This window comes from Salmo salar, chromosome ssa14 (genome assembly GCF_905237065.1).
Source record: "Salmo salar chromosome ssa14, Ssal_v3.1, whole genome shotgun sequence".
NCBI lineage: Eukaryota > Metazoa > Chordata > Actinopteri > Salmoniformes > Salmonidae > Salmo > Salmo salar.
Window position 1 is genome coordinate 36,077,522 of NC_059455.1, and position 22,586 is coordinate 36,100,107.

At 41.5% G+C, this 22,586-nt stretch overlaps 1 protein-coding gene across 2 annotated transcripts in view; it reads left to right on the forward strand.

Moving 5' to 3' along the window:
• Positions 1 to 16,344, forward strand: part of LOC106569460 (uncharacterized) — a 48,395-nt gene extending 32,051 nt beyond the window's left edge. The window contains exons 5-12 of one of the 2 annotated variants that reach the window (XM_014140828.2): positions 1,587 to 1,697; positions 2,274 to 2,397; positions 2,575 to 3,514; positions 3,823 to 3,911; positions 4,273 to 7,058; positions 11,581 to 11,723; positions 11,975 to 12,027; positions 12,663 to 16,344. In XM_014140828.2, coding sequence (XP_013996303.1) covers positions 1,587 to 1,697; positions 2,274 to 2,397; positions 2,575 to 3,514; positions 3,823 to 3,911; positions 4,273 to 7,058; positions 11,581 to 11,723; positions 11,975 to 12,027; positions 12,663 to 16,303 — 7,887 coding nt within the window. In that variant the 3' untranslated portion in view covers positions 16,304 to 16,344. The remainder of the gene's footprint in view (positions 1 to 1,586; positions 1,698 to 2,273; positions 2,398 to 2,574; positions 3,515 to 3,822; positions 3,912 to 4,272; positions 7,059 to 11,580; positions 11,724 to 11,974; positions 12,028 to 12,662) is intronic. The other variant, XM_014140829.2, reaches the window with a different exon arrangement.
• Positions 16,345 to 22,586: the final 6,242 nt, after the last annotated feature.

The window sequence follows — 22,586 nt, forward strand, 5'->3', positions numbered from 1 at the left end:
CAGCCGTGTCAATACTGCCCCCTAGCCCTAACAGGATAACATCTCGTGAATGCAACCGCATTGCCAGATTTAAAAATAACTTTACTGGGAAATCACACTTTGCAATAAACGAGGTGCTATGCTCAGAAAAATAGGCTAGGCGATACGGGTTAGCGCCATCTTGGAACCATCTAAAATCAAATATACTATTGTAAATATTCCCTTACCTTTGATTATCTTCATCAGAAGGCACTTCCAGGAATCCCAGGTCCACAACAAATGTTGTTTTGTTCGAAAAAGTTAATAATTTATGTCCCAATAGCTCCTTCTTGTTAGCGCGTTCCGAAGGCTACTCCTAATGTACGAGGCGCGCGGGACTTGTCGTCACGAATGTGCAAAAAATATATATTTACGTTTGTTCAAACATGTCAAACGTTGTATAACATAAATCTTTAGGGCCTTTTTCAATCAGAGCTTCAATAATATTCAAGGCGGACGATTGCATTGTCTTACTAAACTTTTCGGAACGAGAGGGGCGCCCGCGTCATAGTAGTAATGGCCCTCCCCCATGACCAACTTTCCAGGCCTCTCGTTCGCTCAGTTTCTACCAGAGAAGACTCAAACCACTTTGTAAAGACTAACTCACGTTGTGTTTCATAGGCAAAGTGTTGAAGGTGATTCCACAAATCAGATTTCCACTTCCTGCATGGAATCTTCTCAGGTTTTGGCCTGCCATATGAGTTCTGTTATACCCACAGACACCATTCAAACAGTTTTAGAAACTTTAGAGTGTTTTCTATCCAAATCTACTAATTATATGCATATTCTAGTTACTGGGCAGGAGTAGTAACCAGATTAAATCGGGTACGTTTTTTATCCGGCCGTGCAAATACAGCTCCCTAGCCCCAACAGGTAATAAAACTCTGTAACTGTTTTAACGTCACTATTGGCCTCATGGTGAAATCTCTGAGTGTTTCCTTCCTCTCCGGCAACTTAGTTAGTAAGGACGCCTGTATCTTTGTAGTGACTGGGTGTATTAATACACCATCCAAAGTGTAATTAATAACTCTAACCATTCTCAAAGGGATATTCAATGTTTGCTTTTTATTTTTACCCACCTACCAATAGGTGCCATCTTTGTGAGCCATTGGAAAACCTCCCTGGTCTTTGTTTGAATCTATATTTGAAATTCACTGGTCGACTTAGGGGCCTTACAGATAATTGTATGTGTGGGGTACAGAGATGAGGTAGTCATAATAAAATCCTGTTAAACACTATTACTGCACACAGAGTGAGTCCATGCAACTTATGTGACTTGTTAAGCAGATTTCTACTCATTTAGGCTTGCCCTAACAATGGGGTTGACTACTTATTGATGCAAGACGTTTAAGATTTACATTTTAAAGTCATTTCTACAAATAAATACAAAGTTCCACTTTGGCATTATGAGGTATTATGTGTAGGCCAGTGACAATTTTTTTCTCCATTTAATCCATTTAAAATGTATCCTGTAACACAACAAAATGTGGGAAAAGTAATGGGGTGTGAATACTTTCTGAAGGCACTGTATGTACTTTCTACTGTCATCTGCTTCTCCTGTCTATCAGAATGTTTTTCCAGAGGAGTATGGCCCCAAGTATGACTCAACACTGCAGATTCTTGTGTGGGAGTTCCTGTCCAGACTGGAGAAACTGATTCCTACTCCAAACCTTAAGCAGGTATTATTGTACTGTACATCATCTGAGGTATAAATTAGGGATGGCCATTTGAAGGAATGTCCATGTTCGAGTACTCTCATATTATAATTTTTTGAGTTTTCAAGTACTCTCATGTCAGTGTGAAACGGGGCTGAATGCAAAAATGTTTTTACGGTATGCTGTCGGATGCTGTAATTTCTGCTTGTTCTGATAAGGAAATGTAACACATTTTCACTGCACTTGACACACTCCACAAACAATTGACACTTCTTAGAGTTTGTAATTTTGTCAGTGCTTATACATTTAACCTGTTTAATATTAGAATTTGTATATTTTTTGTATTTGTATTTTATTATTAGCAATCAAATACACTCCTTGGATTAGTACTAGTGCCCGTCCCTAGTATGAATTCGGCTCTCAAGTAAGAATATGTCCCAAAGTGCCTTTCATTCCAAACAAAACCTTGAAACACCATTGTGTTATGGAATAGGTTGGGTAGGTTAGGTCTTAGATGCATGATTAGACACTACCACTTTAGCAATATTAGCAGACTAGTTAATTGTTTTTGTAACAATTGTTAATTTCTCCATCTCTTAGACTGCATCTTGGCTCAGCCTTGCCCCTGCTCTCTTAGAGGAGTGTGTGCAGTCTGTGGCTCACCCTGAGCCATTACAGGCACTCCTCCATCACCATAGAAATGGACATCACTTAGACACCAATGGTAGGTGGGGTGCAGGATTTGGAAATCATTTACTTGCCTGTTTGCCTGAATGTATTTACTTTGTTAAAAAAAAAAAAAACTTCTGTCCTAATATTTCAATATTTTCCAGTAGAACTTAGGAAATGCTGGAAATGTAGTTAAGTTATTCCTGATGTTAACCTGTCTCTCCTTTTCTAGCTCTAAGGTCCACTGGTGGTGACTACATCCTCTCTTCACTGTCTTTCCCTTCTTCTGTGAAGGAAGAAATTGCCTCTTGCCAAGCAGGCCCAGAGAGACAGTCCTATCCCACCATAAAGGGATATCAAACCCCTTTCCCATCTGATGAACCAGAGATGAGCTGGGACTGCAGAAAGGCAGATCGTAAGGTCTGGACTGTAAAGCCACCAGCCCGTTCTGCTTCTGTGGAGGTCGAGGTCAAGACTATAGAGGACGCCACTGAGATAACCGTTAAACGCAAGACAATCAACAAAGAGATGATAAAAGAAACCAGGAGAGATAAAGCTGTTCTCTGCCCTCAGACTCGCAGCGGGCTGAAAACCAGCCGCTTGACTGCTTCCTGTCTGCGCCGTCAACCCGTACTGCGGTTGAACAGGCTTGACATTGGCAATATGCCGTTACCCAAGTCCTTGCTAACACTGATTCTAAGGAGAGGGAGACTGCAGGCTGAGACAAGACGCCCAGGACCGAAAGGAATTGACAGAAAGAAAAAACGGAGAAGAGGACGTGGTATTACAAATGAGAAGATTGAAACGCACACACTTGACATAAGCGTTATGCCGCTACCCAAGTCCCCGCTAACACTGACCCTAAAGAGAGGGGTACTGCTGGATGATCCGACGAGTTCCCAAGTACAGAAAAAAAGAGTTCGAAAAAAAGGAGAGAAAATAGGAACTGGTAACACAAGATTAAAGATTGAGAAGATTGGAGCACACACGCTTGACATAAGCGATGTGCCATTACCCAAGCCCTCGCTAAAACTGGTTATAAGGAGAGGGAAACTGCAGGCTGAAGCAACAAGTTCTCAACGGAAAAAAATAAGGGGCAGAAAGAAGAAATGGAGAAGACGATGTGGTGTCAAAAATGAGGGTGTGAAAAGAGAGCGGTCACCTGAAACTGAGTGAGTGTCCACTGTGGAACAGAGGTATTCAAATCCAGGCCTCAAGGTCTGCAGTGCTGCTGGTTTTCTTTTCTCCCAGGTTGTAAATGTATTTATTAATATCATTGATTGTTCAGAGAATACACTCACCTAGTGTACAGAGGACTGAATCAGTCCCTGATTCGAGGGGTATTGGGGAAAAGTTTATAACCATCAGTGATGCAGACCTCAGTCCAGATTTGAAGTAGTAGCGGTTACTAGTAGTGGCTAGGACCTTGGCAATGAACTTACCCATTTGAAAACTGACTTTCATTTTGGTCTCTTCTCAGGGAAGAAGCTGAAGCATCAGACAATGAACTTTGGACCAGTGTTAATACAGAGGTCACTCTCAATGAAAGGGCCCCTGTCGATGAATCTGGTAAGAAAAGTCCCTTAGTGAGTGTAGAGCAGCGAACGTCAAGCTCCTTAGATATGCAAAACTCCTGAATAAAGAATAAGAAACTAGAAATGACATCCTTAAAGATGCAGAAGAAAGTGGTTACTAGACCAAAATGGTCAAGATATTCTGCAGTAAACACTTTCCCTGCATCTATTAGGCTGCAGTACCTCATTCTTTATTTGAAGAAAATTCCATATCTCTTCACTGCACTATATTGAGATTTGTTCAAATGTGGTCTAGTCTGTTTTTATCAAGCACCGGATCTGTCTTACTTGTTCTCTTTGACTTTGAGTTAATGTCTATGTGGATGTCTTGCTCACTTCTCTCTTTTTAACACTAGGTGGAGTCCATGCTTCTCATTTCCCATCATCTCATAAGAGGGAGGAGGAACAGCCCATACAGACCTTTCACACAAAGGAGCACAGTAGTCATATGGCCGAAGGGCAGAACAAAGAAGAAGTCTCAGAGATTGTAGCTCAGGACTCACTAACTCCTGAGCCATCCAACACCTCTCACAAAATTCATTCAGAGGAGCACAGGGGTCAGATGGCCGAAGGGCAGAACAGGGAAGAACTCTCAGAGATTGTTCCTCAGGACTCACTAACTCCTGAGCCATCCAACACCTCTCACAAAATTCATTCAGAGGAGCACAGTGGTCAGATGGCCAAAGGGCAGAACAGGGAAGAACCCTCAGAGATTGTTCCTCAGGACTCACTAACTCCTGAGCCATCCAACACCTCTCACAAAATTCATTCAGAGGAGCACAGTGGTCAGATGGCCAAAGGGCAGCACAGGGAAGAACCCTCAGAGATTGTACCTCAGGACTCATCAACTCCTGAGCCATCCAACACCTCTCACAAAATTAATTCAGAGGAGCACAGTGGTCATATGTTCGAAGGGCAGAACAGAGAAGAACTTCCAGAGATGGTATCTCAGGATTCACTAACTCCTGAGCCATCCAACACCTCTCACAAAATTCATTCAGAGGAGCGCAGTGGTCATATGTTCGAAGGGCAGAAGAGAGATGAACTGCCAGAGATGGTTCCTCAGGACTTACTCACTCCTGAGGCATCCAACACCGCTCACAAAATTAATTCCAAGGAGCACAGTGGTCATATGTTCGAAGGGCAGAACAGAGAAGAACTTCCAGAGATGGTATCTCAGGATTCACTAACTCCTGAGCCATCCAACACCTCTCACAAAATTCATTCAGAGGAGCGCAGTGGTCATATGTTCGAAGGGCAGAAGAGAGATGAACTGCCAGAGATGGTTCCTCAGGACTTACTCACTCCTGAGGCATCCAACACCGCTCACAAAATTAATTCCAAGGAGCACAGTGGTCATATGTTCGAAGAGCAGAACAGAGATGAACTTCCAGAGATGGTACCTCAGGACTTACTCACTCCTGAGTCATCCAACACCGCTCACAAAATTCATTCTGAGGAGCACAGTGGTCAGATGGCTGAAGGGCAGAAGAGAGAACTCCCAGAGGTGGTACCTCAGGACTCACTAACTCCTGAGCCATCCAACACCTCTCACAAAGTTCATTCCGATGAGCACAGTGGTCAGATGGCCGAAGGGCAGAAGAGAGAAGAAGTCTCTGAGATTGTACCTCAGGACTCATTAAGTCCGGAACCATCCAACACTTCTCACAAAGGCTTTCACTTACAGGAGAACAGTGGTCATATGGCCGAAGGGCAGAATATAGAAAAACCTTTAGAGAGTGTACCTAAGGACTTACTAACTGAGATTGTACTTCAGCACTCGTTAACTCCTGAGCCATCCAACAGCTCGCACAAAAGAAGCCAGCGCCTCAAGGCATGCTCTTTCTGTGGCAAGACTTTCACTGACACACTGGGCTTGACAAGACACATGCGATCTCACATTGAGCAGAGGTCACACCAATGCACCCAATGTGGGCAAGACTATGATTCCAGTGAGGACTTAGAGGAACACCAGAAGAGAAGCTGTGAGGAGAAGATAAAAAAAGACAATGGTGAGGACAATGGTGGGGAAACTGTCCAGCAAAAAACACATCTGAAAAGAGACAAAAAACCTGATCTGAAAGCAGACAGAAAACCTGATCTAAAAGCAGACAAAAAACCTGATCTGAAAGGACACACAAAAGATCGCACCATAAAGTGCCATGTGTGCGGGAAAGTAACTACTCGTATGTTGGGTTTGCGAAGACACCTTCTACTTCACTTCAACAATGGCGCATACAAATGCCCTGTATGTCCAACGACTTTTATAACAAATGCTGATTTGAGATCGCACCTGAGATTGAAAAGATCTTGTAGGGAAAAATGTTCTGATGAAGTAATTAATACCAAGGTCCATCTCCAATCCAACCCTGGTGAGTACAAGTGTCCTTACTGTGGGGACACTTTCCAGCTACCACATGATCTGAAAGGACACACAAAAGACTGTTCCAGAAAGTGTCATGTGTGTGGGAAAACAACTTTGAAGCCATGCGGCATGCGAAGGCACATGTTAAGACACAACAACAATGGCCCCTACAAGTGCCCGGTGTGCCCAAGGACTTTTATATCCCATACTGATTTGAAGATGCACCTGAAAAAAAATAAGCAATGTAGGGAGAAATGTGCTGATGTCATGGTGAAGGAATTACTGTCATCAGTAGATGGTAGATGTAGGAAAAATGAAACAGGAGTCATGACAAGCTGCCAACAACCAAGCTCCAGCAACACAGGTGGGCCTTCAAAGAATATTAAAGAGTTCTTTGAACAGTTCTCTTATGACTTTCAGCAATCCAGTAACAGCGCGAGTAGTGATGTGAACCTGAATAGCCTCAATGAAAGCCACAGTCAGGAGATCAGTCAATACCAACCCATGAAGGATATTGACTTGAATAGCCTCCATGAAGCCTCCATGGTGACCACTGAAGACTACAGTGATGAGATCAGTCAATACCAACCCATGAAGGACGTTGACCCATTGAAGGACAAAAAGTCTGTGGATGATTCGTTGGAAAATGAGATGCCCAATGACAAAGAACCAAACTCAACCATTGGCTTAACAGGGAAGCAGGTGTCCCAGACTGACACAAAGCCTCTCCAGGATTCTCAACCAGAGACGAGCGGAGAAGTGAAGAACGAGATACAGGTGATACCGGTTTCGACAATAGATATGACAATACTAAAGGCCCTGCAATTTGATGTTTTAAGGAAATACAGGGCTCTAGACTCATTTTCCCCTGATGGCACTGGTGCCACTAACTTCTTCAGTTGGTGGCACCAGCTGTGATTTGGTGGCACCCCCAAAAAGGGGCATCACATAGACCTGGGTGATATGGACAAAAATCCATAATGCGGTAAATTGCCTGAATTTGTGCGATAACAATAAATAGAACGATAAGTTTAAAACCATTGATTTTTTCTTTAACTTCTCTAGGGCTGGCGGGACGAAATCGTCCCACCTACGTAACAGCCAGTGGTATCCTGTGGCGCGTTATTCAAATACCTTAGAAATGCTATTACTTCAATTTCTCAAACATATGACTATTTTACACCATTTTAAAGACAAGACTCGTTAATCTAACCACACTGTCCGATTTCAAAAAGGCTTTACAACGAAAGCAAAACATTAGATTATGTCAGCAGAGTACCCAGACAGAAATAATCAGACACCCATTTTTCAAGCTAGCATATAATGTCACAAAAACCCAGAAGACAGCTAAATGCAGCACTAACCTTTGATGATCTTCATCAGATGACACACCTAGGACATTATGTTATACAATACATGCATGTTTTGTTCAATCAAGTTCATATTTATATCAAAAACTAGCTTTTTACATTAGCATGTGACATTCAGAACTAGCATACCCCCCGCAAACTTCCGGTGAATTTACTAAATTACTCACGATAAACGTTCACTAAAAGCATAACAATTATTTTAAGAATTATAGATACAGAACTCCTCTATGCACTCGATATGTCCGATTTTAAAATAGCTTTTCGGTGAAAGCACATTTTGCAATATTCTAAGTAGATAGCCCGGCATCACAGGGCAAGCTATTTAGACACCCAGCAAGTTTAGCACTCACCAAAGTCAGATTTACTATAAGAAAAATGTTATTACCTTTGGTGTTCTTCGTCAGAATGCACTCCCAGGACTTCTACTTCAATAACAAATGTTGGTTTGGTCCCAAATAATCCATTGTTATATCCAAATAGCGTCGTTTTGTTCGTGCGTTCAAGACACTATCCGAAAGGGTAAAGAAGAGTGACGAGCATGGCGCATTTCGTGACCAAAAAATTCTAAATATTCCATTACCGTACTTCGAAGCATGTCAACCGATGTTTAAAATCCATTTTTATGCCATTTTTCTCGTAAAAAAGCGATAATATTCCGACCGGGAATCTGCATTTAGGTAAACAGACGAAAGAAAATAAAGCATGGGGTCGACTCGGGCACGCGCCTAAGCCCATTGTCCTCTGATCGGCCACTTGCCAAAAGCGTAAATGTGTTTCAGCCTGGGGCTGCCTCGATATCATTCAACTTTTTCCCGGGCTCTGAGAGCCTATGGGAGCCGTAGGAAGTGTCACGTTACGGCAAAGATCCTCAGTCTTCAATAAAAAGAGCCAAGATGAACAACAACTTGTCAGACAGGCCACTTCCTGTTCAGAATCCTCTCAGGTTTTTGCCTGCCATATGAGTTCTGTTATACTCACAGACACCATTCAAACAGTTTTAGAAACTTTAGGGTGTTTTCTATCCAAAGCCAATAACTATATGCATATTCTAGTTACTGGGCAGGAGTAGTAACCAGATTAAATCGGGTACGTTTTTTATCCGGCCGTGTCAATACTGCCCCCTACTCCCAACAGGTTAAACTACTTCTATTACTAGTTTGATGGTTTTAGCATAAATTATTCCATATTAGCAAACTTATTTGAAAAGTAAATGTCATTTATGAAGTCAGTCATTCACAATGCTTTATCAAGAAGTGTAATAGACTACTGAGATGGTATTCAATAAATAAGTTGTTACATCTAACATGTCCAAGCAGGAATGCATGATTCAAAATATTTTGATATCCAATCTAATCCAATGAATGTCATGCATTTTGGGTAGACAATTAGGCTATTTGTGTTATATTTTACTGTCAAAATAGGGCTTTAGACACTGCAGTGCTTGAGGCGTCACTATAGATCTGGTTTCAATCCCGGGCAGTGTCGCAGCCGTCCGGTACCGGGAGACCCATGAGGCGATTCACAATTGGCCCAGAGTCGTCCAGGTTAGGGGAGGGTTTGGCCGCCCCGGGATGTCCTCATCTCACTCCAGCGTTACTCCTATGGCGGGCCGGGCTCATGCACGCTGGCACGGTTGTCAGTTGTACGGTGTTTCCTCTGACACATTGGTGCGGCTGGCTTCCGGGTTAAGCGAGCAGTGTGTCAAGAAGCAGTGTGACTTGGCAGGGTCGTGTTTCAGAGAAAGCACAGCTCTCAACATTCGCCACTCCCGAGTCCGTACGGGAGTTGCGACGATGGGACAAGAGTGTAACTTCCAATTGGATATCACGAAATTGGGGAGGAAAAAGGTCTTTAGAATTTTCATATTTTTTTGTTCAATAGAGATGAATTTGCATTCATCATCTTCATGTATACTAATATTATATATAGCTTAGGCCTAATTCAGTTGGTACTAATTGTTGGTACTAATTCACCACCTGAGGAAGTGGAAACTCAAAATGCATTAGATAGATAGATCACATTAGCTAGAACTCTAAATATAACACCTACTGCTAGTAGCCATGTATTAATCTAACAGTAAATGTATTGTCCTAAAAAAAACGTTGCAATGAGGCATAGTGCACTCGTGATTGCCGATGCACAATTTTGCACACTCCGTGTTTCAAAGCTATATCAGATATCTTGATTGCAAAACAGTGTGATTTGAGCTCAGTAATGATAGTTAAGAAATAAAAGTACACCTACAGAAAGGTGAGACACTCCTCTCTTTAATATGGACAACTAGTTGCTCCCAAAGTTGTTTCTTTCCCGCAATTGCATTTTGAAGTGGTATACAATCACGAGGGGCGAGAGAGAGTGTGAGAAGCTATCTCTTTACATCCGGCCCCAGTGAAACAGGCAGGGCAGACACTTTTATTACAGGAATCATGAGGAGAATGTACTTTACTGTTTAACAAATTCATGGTTTTATCCAGCCAAAAAATAGGACGTTTTGATTAACCGGGTAGAATGTTCAGCTTGCACCAGTGCGACCAATTATTTGTTTTTACTTGCACAGCCAAGTCAGAGGGACTAAATGGTCACAGTCTGGAGCCCTGAAATGATGGACAACAATGGCTTTCAACCCCTTTCTCTATATTGCATTGGTGTTTGCAGATGTGTAGAAACTCTAAAATGTAAGGAATATGGCGGTAGCTCTCCTAAACCTGGGCCCCTATTTTCAAAGTGTCTCAGAATAGGAGTGCTGCTCTCGGATCAGATCATAATAAATAAGACCCGATCCTGGATCAGCACTCGTTCTTTGAGAAGCTTTTGAATCTAGGGCCCTGATTGGAAGGCAAATTGAGCACCAACATGTTGCTGTAACGGAGTGTGTTTCATCCCACCCTCTGTACACAACACTTGGCACTGAAGTCAACTTTACTGACAGACAGAGCTTGTGACTCAGTGAGAAACGGTTCACTTAAGATCTTGGTGAGGATGACTTCACCCCTTTTATCCCCATTTTCTCCCTATATATCATTAATTATCCACTTTTATGACACTTCAATATAATTTTGTCACTGTGGATAAAAGCATCTACCGTAAATTCCGGACTATAAGCTGCAACTTTTTTCCCACGCTTTGAACCTCGCGGCTTAAACAGTGACGCGGCTAATATATGGATTTTTCCCGCTTTCAATTTTTCTTTCTCCAAAAAAACACATTCTGTGACGTACTCAGTTTTTTGGCGGCATGAAACTTTCATTAGACCAATGAAATTGCCGAACGGGTTAAGGTCAAACAACTTTTTTGTTTACTGTTTAGATGAAATCGAGCGCTCTCAAACTTCCCATCATTCTGATTACGGTAGTCATTTTGTCACCCTCATCATGGCAAAGACACGAGAAATGCATATGATGCAGCTTTCAAGTTGAAGGCGATTGATCTGGCTGTTGGAAAAGGAAATAGAGCTGCTGCACGGGAGCTTGGTCTTAATGAGTCGATGATAAGACATTGGAAACAGCAGCGTGAGGAATTGACTCAGTGCAAAAAGACAACTAAAGCTTACTGATAATTTTTAATTTTTTGTTACAAGCTGTGTTTCGTTAAAGCCTATTTATTTTTGTTACAGGCCGTGTTTCGTTAAAGCCTGTGTAAAGTTAATTTGTTTCAATGTACCGGTAGGCACCTGCGGCTTATAGACATGTGCGGCTTATTTATGTTCAAAATAAAAAACATTTTTAAATTCAGTGGGTGCGGCTTATATTCAGGTGCGCTTAATAGTCCGGAAATTACGGTATACCATCTGGTGTTATCTACATGTTGATCCACCTTGATTTCAAGTTTGCATAAGTGTGATACATTTAAGTTAATTCAAGAAAATAAATGAAAAGGCAAGGCTTTAAGTCAGTGTGCATTTTTATGACCATAATATATATTTTATACAGAGCGGGAAACTGCAGGCTGAGGCCACGGGTATCCACGGACAGAAAAGAAGAGGCAGAAAGAGAAAACAGAAAAGAGGACGTGGTGTCAAAAATGAGAAGACCGAAGCAAAGGGTGTGAAAAGAGAGCGGTCACCTGAAACTGAGTGAGTGTCAGCTGTGGAACAGAGGTATTCAAATCCAGGTAGAAAATTAATTGACCAAGGAATACACTCACCTAGTGTACAGAGGATTGAATCTGTCCCTGATTTGAGGGGTTATTGGGGGAAGGGTGAATAACAGTAGTGGTGCAGACCTCGAGGCCCAGATTTGAATGCCCCTATTGTAGTGGCTAGGACCTTGGAAGTGAACTTACCCATTGAAAATCATAACTGACTTTATATTTGTCTGTCCTCAGGGAAGATGCCGAACCATCAGATAATAAACTTTGGACCACTGTCTGTGATTCTGGTAAGGAGTATTCCTTAGTGTGTAGAACAGTGAACATGAGCTCTATATTCAAAACTACTGAATAAACAAACTACAAATGACAGCCTTAAAGATGCAGAGAAATTGGTTACTAGTGTTATGTTCTAATTTTCAGAGTGAATAACTCACGGACACTAGAGAAGCTTAACCAAGTTTAATTCTTCCCAAAGGGTCGCTACAGCTGTAATTCAGACACAGATATGGCTTCCCGTGGTAGTATTCATACGCCACTTTTGGTGGAGTCTCCTTATCGCTAAACATTGCATCATTATTGCTGAGCAGGGAGCTGAGGTATATGAGCCTTCAACGGTTTCTCCCGTTATTAGTACTGCCACATGCAATTGTGTTCCCTGCACTCATTATTGCACCCCTCATGTCTCTTTTGTAACTAATGTTCCTATACTTCTGAGTATAACAATGTTCAAAGTTTCACCCAGAATCCAACACTAGACCTAAGCGTCCATGCTATTCTGCTGTCAGAATAACCAAGTGCTTATGTGTATCGTCCGTTGAGTTCAGTGAACACTTTCACTGAATCTTTTAGGCTGCAGTACCTTGACTTTGAGTTTGTTGATAATATGGTGATGTCTTGCTCACTTTTCTCTTTTCAACACTAGGTGGTGTCTCAGAGAGTGTACCTCAGGACTCACTAACTCCTGAGCCATCCAACACCTCTCACAAAAGAAGTCAACGAGTCAAAGCATGCTCTTTCTGTCGCAAGACTTTCACTGAAACACTGGGCTTGACAAGACACATGCGATCTCACATTGAGCAGAGGTCACACCAATGCACCGTGTGTGGGCAAGACTTTGAATTCAGTGAGGACTTAGAGGAACACCAGAAGAGTAGCTGTGAGAAGAAGAGTGGTGATGACTACTATGGGGAAACTGTCCAGCAAAAGAAATATCTGAAAAAAAACCCTGATCTGAAAAGAGACAAAAAGCCTGATCTGAAAGGAGACAAAAAAACTCATCTGAATAGAGCCAAAAAAACGAATCTGAAAAGAGACAAAAAATCAGATCTAAAAGGACACACAAAAGACGGCTCCATAAAGTGCCATGTGTGCGGGAAAGTAACTACTCGTATTGTAAGTTTGCAAAGGCACCTTCTACTTCACTTCAACAATGGCGCATACAAGTGCCCTGTGTGTCCAAAGACTTTTATATTAAATTGTGATTTGAGATCGCACCTGAGATTGAAAAGATCTTGTGGGAAGAAATGTTCTGATAAAGTAATTACAACCAGGCTCCACCTCAAATCCAACCCTGGGGATTACAAGTGTCCTTACTGTGGGGACACTTTCCAGCTACCACGTGATCTGAAAGGACACACAAAAGACTGTTCCAAAAAGTGCCATGTGTGTGGAAAAATAAGTTCTCGAATACTGGAAATGCGAAGGCACATGTTAAAACACAAAAACAATGGCCCCATCAAGTGTCCAGTGTGTCCAAAGACTTTTTTATACCATACTGATTTGAAGAAGCACCTGAAAACAAAACAACTTTGTAGGGAGAAATGTTCTGATGTGATGGTGAAGGACAATGCTGATTTGAAATTGCCCCGAAGATTGAAAAGGTCTTATAGGAAGACATTTTCTGATGACGTAATTACAACCAAGATCCACCTCAAATCCAACCCTGGGGATTACAAGTGTCCTTACTGTGGGGACACTTTCCAGCTACCACGTGATCTGAAAGGACACACAAAAGACTGTTCCAGAAAGTGCCATGTTTGTGGGAAAACAACTTCAACGGCACGTGGCATGCGAAGGCACATGTTAAGACACAACAACAATGGCCCCTACAAGTGCCCAGTGTGTCCAAGGACTTTTATATACCATCCTGATTTGAAGAAGCACCTGAAACTGAAAAAACGTTGTAGAGCAAAATGTTCTGATGTGATGATGAAAGAAATACTGTCTTCAGGAGATAGTAGATGTCGGAAAATGTTTAATGAAACAGCAGTCATGACAAACAGCCAACAACCAAGCTCCAGCAACACAGGTGGGCCTTCGAAGAGAATTGAAGAGCTCTCTCATGACTCGCAGCAATCCGATAACAGCATGAGTAGTGATATGAACCTTAATAGCCTCAATGAAGACCACAGTGACAAGATCAGTCAATACCAACCCATTAAGGACGTTGACTTAAGTAGCCTCCATGAAGACTTCAGTGATGAGATCAGTCAATACCAACCCATTAAGGACGTTGACCAATCCAACCCTGGTGAGTACAAGTGTCCTTACTGTGGGGACACTTTCCAGCTCCCAGATGATCTGAAAAGACACACAAAAGACTGTTCCAGAAAGTGCCATGTGTGTGGGAAAATATCCTCAAAGGCATGTGACATGCGAAGGCACATGTTAAAACATGACAACAATGGCCCCATCAAGTGCCCGGTGTGTCCAAAGACATTTATATTCCATACCGATTTGAAAACACACCTGAAAACAAAAAAACTTTGTAGGGAGAAATGTTCTGATGTGATGGCAAAGGAATTACTATCTTCAGTAGATGGTAGATGTAGGAAAAATGTCAATGAAACAGGAGTCATGACAAGTTGCGATCAACCAAGCTCCAGCAACACAGGTGGGCCTTCGAAGAGCGGGACTGTGTTGGGTTTGAAGAGCTTTGAAGATTTCTTTGAAGAGCTCTCTAATGACTCCGATATCAGCATGAATAGTGACGTGAACCTGAATAACCTCGATGAAGACTACAGTCAGGAGATCAGTCAATACCAACCCATTAAGGATGTTGACCTGAATAGCCTCGATGAAGACTACAGTGAGGAGATCAGTCAATACCAACCCATTAAGGATGTTGACCTGAATAGTCTCTATGAAGACTACAGTCAGGAGATCAGTCAATACCAACCTATTAAGGACGTTGACCAATCCAACCCTGGTAAGTACAATTGTCCTTACTGTGGGAAGACTTTCCAGCTCCTACATGATCTGAAAGGACACAAAAAGGACTGTTCCAGGAAGTGCCATGTGTGTGGGAAAACAACTTCGACGGCATGCGGCATGCGTAGGCACATGTTAAAACACTACAATGGCCCCATCAAGTGCCCGGTGTGTCCAACGACTTTTGTATACCATACTGATTTGAAGAAGCACCTGAAAACAAAAAAAATATGTAGGGAGAAATGTTCTGGTGTGATGGCGAAGGAATTACTGTCTTCAGTAGATGATAGATGTACGAAAAATGTTAATGAAACAGGAGTCATGGCAAGTTGCGAACAACCAAGCTCCAGCGACACAGGCGGGCCTTCAAATAGCATTGAAGAGTTCTCTCATGATTTGCAGAAATCCGATAACAGCATGAGTAGTGATGTGAACCTGAATAGCCTTCATGAAGACAACAGTCAGGAGATCAGTCAATACCAAGCCATTAAGGACATTGACCAATCCAACCCTGGTGAGTACAAGTGTCCTTACTGTGGGGACACTTTCCAGCTCCCAGATGATCTGAAAGGACACACAAAAGACTGTTCCAGAAAGTGCCATGTGTGTGGGAAAATATCCTCAAAGGCATGTGACATGCGAAGGCACATGTTAAAACACTACAACAATGGCCCCATCAAGTGCCTGGTGTGTCCAAAGACATTTATATTTCATACTGATTTGAAGACGCACCTGAAAACAAAAAAACTTTGTAGGGAAAAATGTTCTGATGTGATGGCGAAGGAATTACTGTCTTCGGTAGATGGTAGATGTAGGAAAAATGTGAATGAAACAGGAGTCATGACAAGGCTCCAACAACCAAGCTCCAGCAACACAGGCGGGCCTTCGAAGAGCGGGCCTGTGTTGGGTTTGAAGAGCTTTGAAGAGTTCTTTGAAGAGCTCTCTAATCACTCCGATATCAGCATGAGTAGTGATGTGAATCTGAATAGCTTCCATGAAGACTACAGTCAGGAGATCAGTCAATACCAACCCATGAAGGATGTTGACTTGAGTATCCTCCATGAAGACTACAGTCAGGAGATCAGTCAATACCACCCCATGAAGGATACTGACCTGAATAGCCTACATGAAGACTACAGTCAGGAAATCAGTCACTACCAACCCATGAAGGACGTTGACCTGAATAGCCTCCATGAAGTCTATAGTGATGATATCAGTCAATACCAACCTGTTAAGGACATTGACCCAAAGGAGGACAGAAAGTTTGTAAATGATTCAGGGGTAAATGAGATGCCCAATGACAAAGAACCAAACTCAACCAACTGCCCAAGGCCTCTCCAGGACTCAATCTGAGCCGAACAGAGAAGCTAAGAACGAGATACAGGTGATACCGGTGACAACAATACATATAACAAAACTAAAAGCCCTGCAATTTGAGGTTTTAAGAAAATGATGAACAGCAACAACTTCCTTATATGTATTTTTGTATTTTTTTTTGTAGCTGTTGTTATGGATTAGGTTAGGTATTTAGAGATGATAGATTCCCACAAGTAATTACCAGTTGGAGGAGCATTCAAGTGGATCTTACCCAGTCGTTTGTTGGGATTTGATTTGCGAGATGTTATGAACGCAGCATAACCCGAGTGAAAAGTCAGTTGTCTCAGGTGGCGGAGTCTCTCGATAGTTTTGAGGTATCCCCAGTTTGTGAAGCTACTCATGTTCATAAGAGTGCCCGTGGCAAACCAGATGGGGAGAAGGATGATTTGTGTGGGGACATAGAGGAAACATTCTTTGCCAAACTAGACGGTGGTTTCCAGGTAATGGTTCGTCATAGTGATTTTCTCTGCTTTTGCATTATTGTTATACTGAATTATCAGATCTTCAACCAAAATATAATATTAGATAAAGGGAACCTGAGTGAACAAATAACACAACAATTACATACTTATTTCATTTATTTCATTAACAAAGTTATGCAACACCCAATGTCCCTGTGTGAAAAAGTAATTTCCCCCTTACACTCAATAACGGGCTATGCCACCTTTAGCTGCGATGACTCCAACCAAACACTTCCTGTAGTTGTTGATCAGTCTCATGTGGCTGTGGAGGAGTTTTTGCCCACTCTTCCATGCAGAACTGCTGTAACTCAGCGACATTTGTGGGTTTTCAAGCATGAATTGCTAGTTTCAGGTCCTGCCACAACATTTCAATTGGGATTAGGTCTGGACTTTGACTAGGCTATTCCAAAACTTCAAATATGTTGCTTTTTAGCCATTTTCATGTAGATTGTGTGTTTTGGATCATTGTCTTGCTACATCACCTAGCTGCGCTTCAGCTTCAGGTCACAGACGAATGGCCTGACATTCTCCTGAAGAATTCTATGATACAGAGCAGAATTCTTGGTTCCTTCTATTAAGGGAAGTTGTCCAGGTCCTGAGGCAGCAAAACATCCTGATAAAGGAATTTATATGTTTAAAGTAATGACTAAAGGATTCCACCCTGAAATCATATAATTGTATGAAATGTGTTAGAGTCATAATTCCATAATGTGTGTGACTAGACCATTGTGTTACTATTTCGCAATATGAGCTGGGTAGAGTTGAGACATTCAAGGCCAATTGAACTGTCGACTTGTGATAACTCTGTAACCAAATAACAGGAAAGAGGCCTCCCCAATTTAGGTAAGGGAGAGTAACTGTTAGGAATGGCTAGAAGATAATGAGAAATTATGTGTTAGTATCGTGGAAAAATACAGCACACCTAAAGGGAAGTGGAGTTTCTACTGGTGTGTGTGTGTGTGTGTGTGTGTGTGTGTGTGTGTGTGTGTGTGTGTGTGTGTGTGTGTGTGTGTGTGTGTGAGTTATAAAATGACTGTGTTCTAATTTTTGACTTCAGAGTACTCTCTGAATAAGGAATTAACCTGTTGAGGACAGACGTTCCTCTAGCGGAACCCCGTTCCGCCTGCGGAACCCCTAGCCAACAGCCAATGGCATCGCACGGCGTGAAATACAAAACCAACTAAAATACCACAATTCAATTTTCTCAAACAATAAACAATCAACTATTTTACACCATTTTAAAGATAAGACTCTCTCGTTAATCTAACCACATTGTCCGATTTCAAAAAGGCTTTACAGCGAAAGCAAAACATTAGATTATGTTAGGAGAGTACATAGACACAAATAATCACACAGCCATTTTCCAAGCAAGCATATATGTCACATAAACCCAAACCACAGCTAAATGCAGCACTAACCTTTGATGATCTTCATCAGATGACACTCCTAGGACATTATGTTATACAATACATGCATGTTTTGTTCAATCAAGTTCATATTTATATCAAAAAACAGCTTTTTACATTAGCATGTGATGTTCAGAACTAGCATACCCACCGAAAACCTCCGGTGAATTTACTAAATTACTCATGATAAACGTTGACAAAATACATAACAATTATTTTAAGAATTATAGATACAGAACTCCTTTATGCAATCGCTATGTCCGATTTTAAAATAGCTTTTCGGCGAAAGCACATTTTGCAATATTCTGATTACATAGCTTGGCCATCACGGCCTGCAATTTTGACATCCGCCAACTTCGGGGTCACCTAAACTCAGAATTACTATTAGAAAAATTGGATTACCTTTGCTGTTCTTCGTCAGAATGCACTCCCAAGACTTCTACTTCAACAACAAATGTTGTTTTGGTTCCAAATAATCCATAGTTATATCCAAATACCTCCGTTTTGTTTGTGCGTTCAGGTCACTATCCGAAGGGTAACGCGCGAGCGCATTTCGTGAGAAAAAAAAATCTAAATATTCCATTACCGTACTTAGAAGCATGTCAAACGCTGTTTAAAATCAATTTTTATGCTATTTTTCTCGTATAATAGCAATAATATTCCAACCGGGCAACGTTGTATTCATTCAAAGGCTGAAAGAAATAATTGAGAAGCCTCGTGCATCTCAGTCTCACTGTCCCCAGGCTGACCACTTACAAACTCTGCTGCTGTACTTTGCCAAGAGACAGCAGACACCCCATTCCACTTTCTGGCGGCTTTAGAGAGCCAATGGAAGCCTTAGAAAGTGTCACGTTACAGCACAGATGCTGTAATGTTGATAGAGATGCATCAGAACGACAACAAATTGTCAGACAGGGCACTTCCTGTATGGAATCTTCTCAGGTTTTGGCCTGCCATATGAGTTCTGTTATACTCACAGACACCATTCAAACAGTTTTAGAAACTTTAGAGTGGTTTCTATCCAAATCGACTAATTATATGCATATTCTAGTTTCTGGGCAGATCTAGTAACCAGATTAAATCGGGTATGTTTTTTATCCGGCCATGAAAATACTGCCCCCTATCCCATAGAAGTTAACCTTTTGCAGAATCTGAGACTTTGCCTAATTATTATTAAACCCAGGGTCTTACAAACCTCTGGGAATTGGTCAAAGCTTAAATGATTGTTTAGTTATCATCATTGGGATTGAAAATTCTCGTGACACATCCCCAAACCATCACACTACCACCACCATGCTTGTCTTTTGGTGTGAGGTTCTTACTGTGGGAATGCAGTGTTTTGGTTTATGCCAGGCATAATGGGACCCATGTCATCCAAAAAGTTATCATTTTAAATCATCTGTCCATAGAACGTTCTTCCAAGAGTTGATGATCATCAAGGTGCTTTTTGACAAACTTGAGTGAACTTTTTGGACGACATGGAACCCATTATGCCTGGCGATAACCAAACACTGCATTCCAAAGTAAGAACCTCAAACCAACGGTCAAGCATGGTGCAGCTGAATCATGCAGCTAGACAATGATCCAAAACACACAATCAAGTCTACATGTTAATGTCTAAAAAGGAACAAATTTGAAGTTTTGGAATGGCCTAGTCAAAGTCCAAACCTAATCCCAAATGAGATGTTGTGGCAGGACTTGAAACGAGCAGTTCATTGTTGAAGACCCACAAATGTCGCTAAGTTAAAGCATTTCTGCATGCAAGAGTGGGCCATAATTCCTCCACAGCGATGTGAGAGACTGATCAACAACTACAGGAAGCATTTGGTTGCAGTCATTGCAGCTAAAGTTGGCACAACCAGTTATTGAGTGTAAGGGGCAATTACTTTTTCACACAGGGGAATTGGGTGTTGCATAACTTTGTTAATACATTATTATTATATTTAAATAAAAATGTTTAACTTAGGTTTCCTTTAATATTAGGTTTTGGTTGAAGATTTGACATTCAGTATAAAAAATATGCAAAAATAGAGAAAATCAGAAAGGTGGCAAATACTTTTTCACGGCACTGTATGTGAGGAAGTGTGCCATCTGCACAGGATGAGGTTGTGTGGATGAGGTTGTGTCAATTTATGGGAGACGTTCTTTGTTATGTTGAGTGACACTGAGCAACTAGGTTCTCTTGGTGGACTGAGAAAGCATTTGGTTCCACGAGTGATCTGTTGGATTCAGAGTTGGTCAGTGATTATTTTGTTCCTTTAGCTGACATGTTCTGTGAGGTTAGTGAGGATCCGCTGGAAGACCCGGTCTGGGTATTGCGGGATGACACGGCTGTGTCTTGTGACAAGAATAGGGTGCTTGAAGAATTGTGTTTGGAAAAGCCAGATCCACTACAGAGTGAGTTTTGTGAAGTTAAGTGTGAGGAGATGAAGATGTTGGTCAATGTTCACTTGTCCCTGTTGTTGGTTGCTCCAGGTCTCTAATCACTGGTCAGATGGAGCTTGGTGCGTGTGATCATGGGCGCTGTGAATGGAGTTGGTCTCTCAGGGGGCGGAGTCTCTCAAGGAGAGTTTTGAGGTATCCCCAGTTTGTTAAGATACTCATGTTCAGAAGAGTGTTGATGGCAAACCAGATGGGGAGAAGGATAATATGTGTGGGGACTCTCTGTCCCTCAAGTTCGAGTTTTGCAGTCCCTCTACTGCGGTCTTTGTGTGTCAATAACAGGCAGCAGTAGGCGCAATGCATTGTGGTCATTGTAGCTAATTACCACGTTTTCTGCGCTAAACTTTGTTTAATTTTTGCCTGTTGAAAACGACAACTTCCTATGTCCCACAGTTTGTGCTTCTTGATTTGATTTCTTTCTAAAAATCGGTGCTTTGAGCTCACACAAAAACAAACTAATTTGAATTCAAATAATTGAAAGCTAAATTAAACCCGAAATGTAGGCTAATCGCTCAGCTCTAGTGTACATATTGGTCTCTTCAGTTAAGGAAGTTTTCTGAGAAAAAAAAAAGTATTACAAGTTTTGAAAAATTCAGGAAAAAAGATTGTGGTGACTGTGAGGTTTTTTCTTGTTGGGGGAGAAGTTATAGAATAGGTTTGGTAGTTAGGTATGTAGGCTTAGGACCCCTAGACATAACGAGTCAGTAGGCGAGTCAATCGGTTTCATAACCATGTGTAGGAATAGGAACTCAAAAGTGTGGAAATATGGAGGTAGTTCACCTGAACCTGGGCCCCTATTCTCAGTGTTTTTGCCTTTCAGATAATAGTAAATAAGATAAGGAGGAGCTGATCCTAGATCAGCACTCATACTCTGAAAATCTTTAGAACCTTTATAATCTAGGACCCAGACTGGAAGGCAAAAGGAGCACCAACATGTACACAACACTTGGCACTGAAGTCAACTGTACTGACAGACAGAGCTTGTGACTCAGTGAGAAACGGTTCACTTAAGATCTTGGTGAGGATGACTTCACCACATGGTGACTACTAGTTCTAGCCTGCTAGTTTCACATCCACTACACTCACCCCCTAGTAGTCTGCTACAGTAGTCTGTGATCCGGGTTACGGCACCATTGTAACAGAGTGAGTTCTGTCCCCACCTAAGACACAAACTCTGGGGGTTGCCTCTGGACCGGACTAAGAGACATTCCTTTTTATTATTCTTTACAAAAATGTGACAAACTATATCTCTTCTTTCCCCTTTCTCTCCCTCTCTTTATCCCCTTTTTTAACACTTCTATAATACTTAACTATCATGTAATGTCACTGTATACTGTAAGTCACTTTGGATAAAAGCTATGGGTTGCCTATCGACCGAGCTGAAGTGACATTGTTTTTGTGCATGTTTTTCTTTTTACTTAATGTCAAAATGTGGTAACTGTATATTCTTTCTCCCTCTCTCTATATATCATGAATTACCCACTTTTATAACATTTTTATAATGCTTAAATGTCATGTCACTGTATACTGTAAGTCACTTTGGATAAAAAATGTAAATGTAAATCTACGACGCTTGGTATTTACATGTTTATCCATCAGTTTTTTAAAGTTGACATTGGTGTGATACATTTCAATATATTAAAGAAGACAAATGAAAAGGCATGGCTGAGTCTGAGAGTGCATTTTTATGACTATAATATACTGAACAAAAATAAACCCAACATGTAAAGTGGTTGTTGTTTCATGAGCTGAAATAAAAGATCCCAGAAATGTTCCATATGCACAAAAATCTTATTTCTCTCAAATGCTGTGCACAATTTTTTTTCACCCCTGTTGGTGAGCAATTCTTCTTTGCCAAGATAATCCATCCACCTGACAGGTGTGGCCTATCAAGAAGCTGGTTTAACAGCATGATCATTACACAGGTGCACCTTGTGCTGGGGATAATAA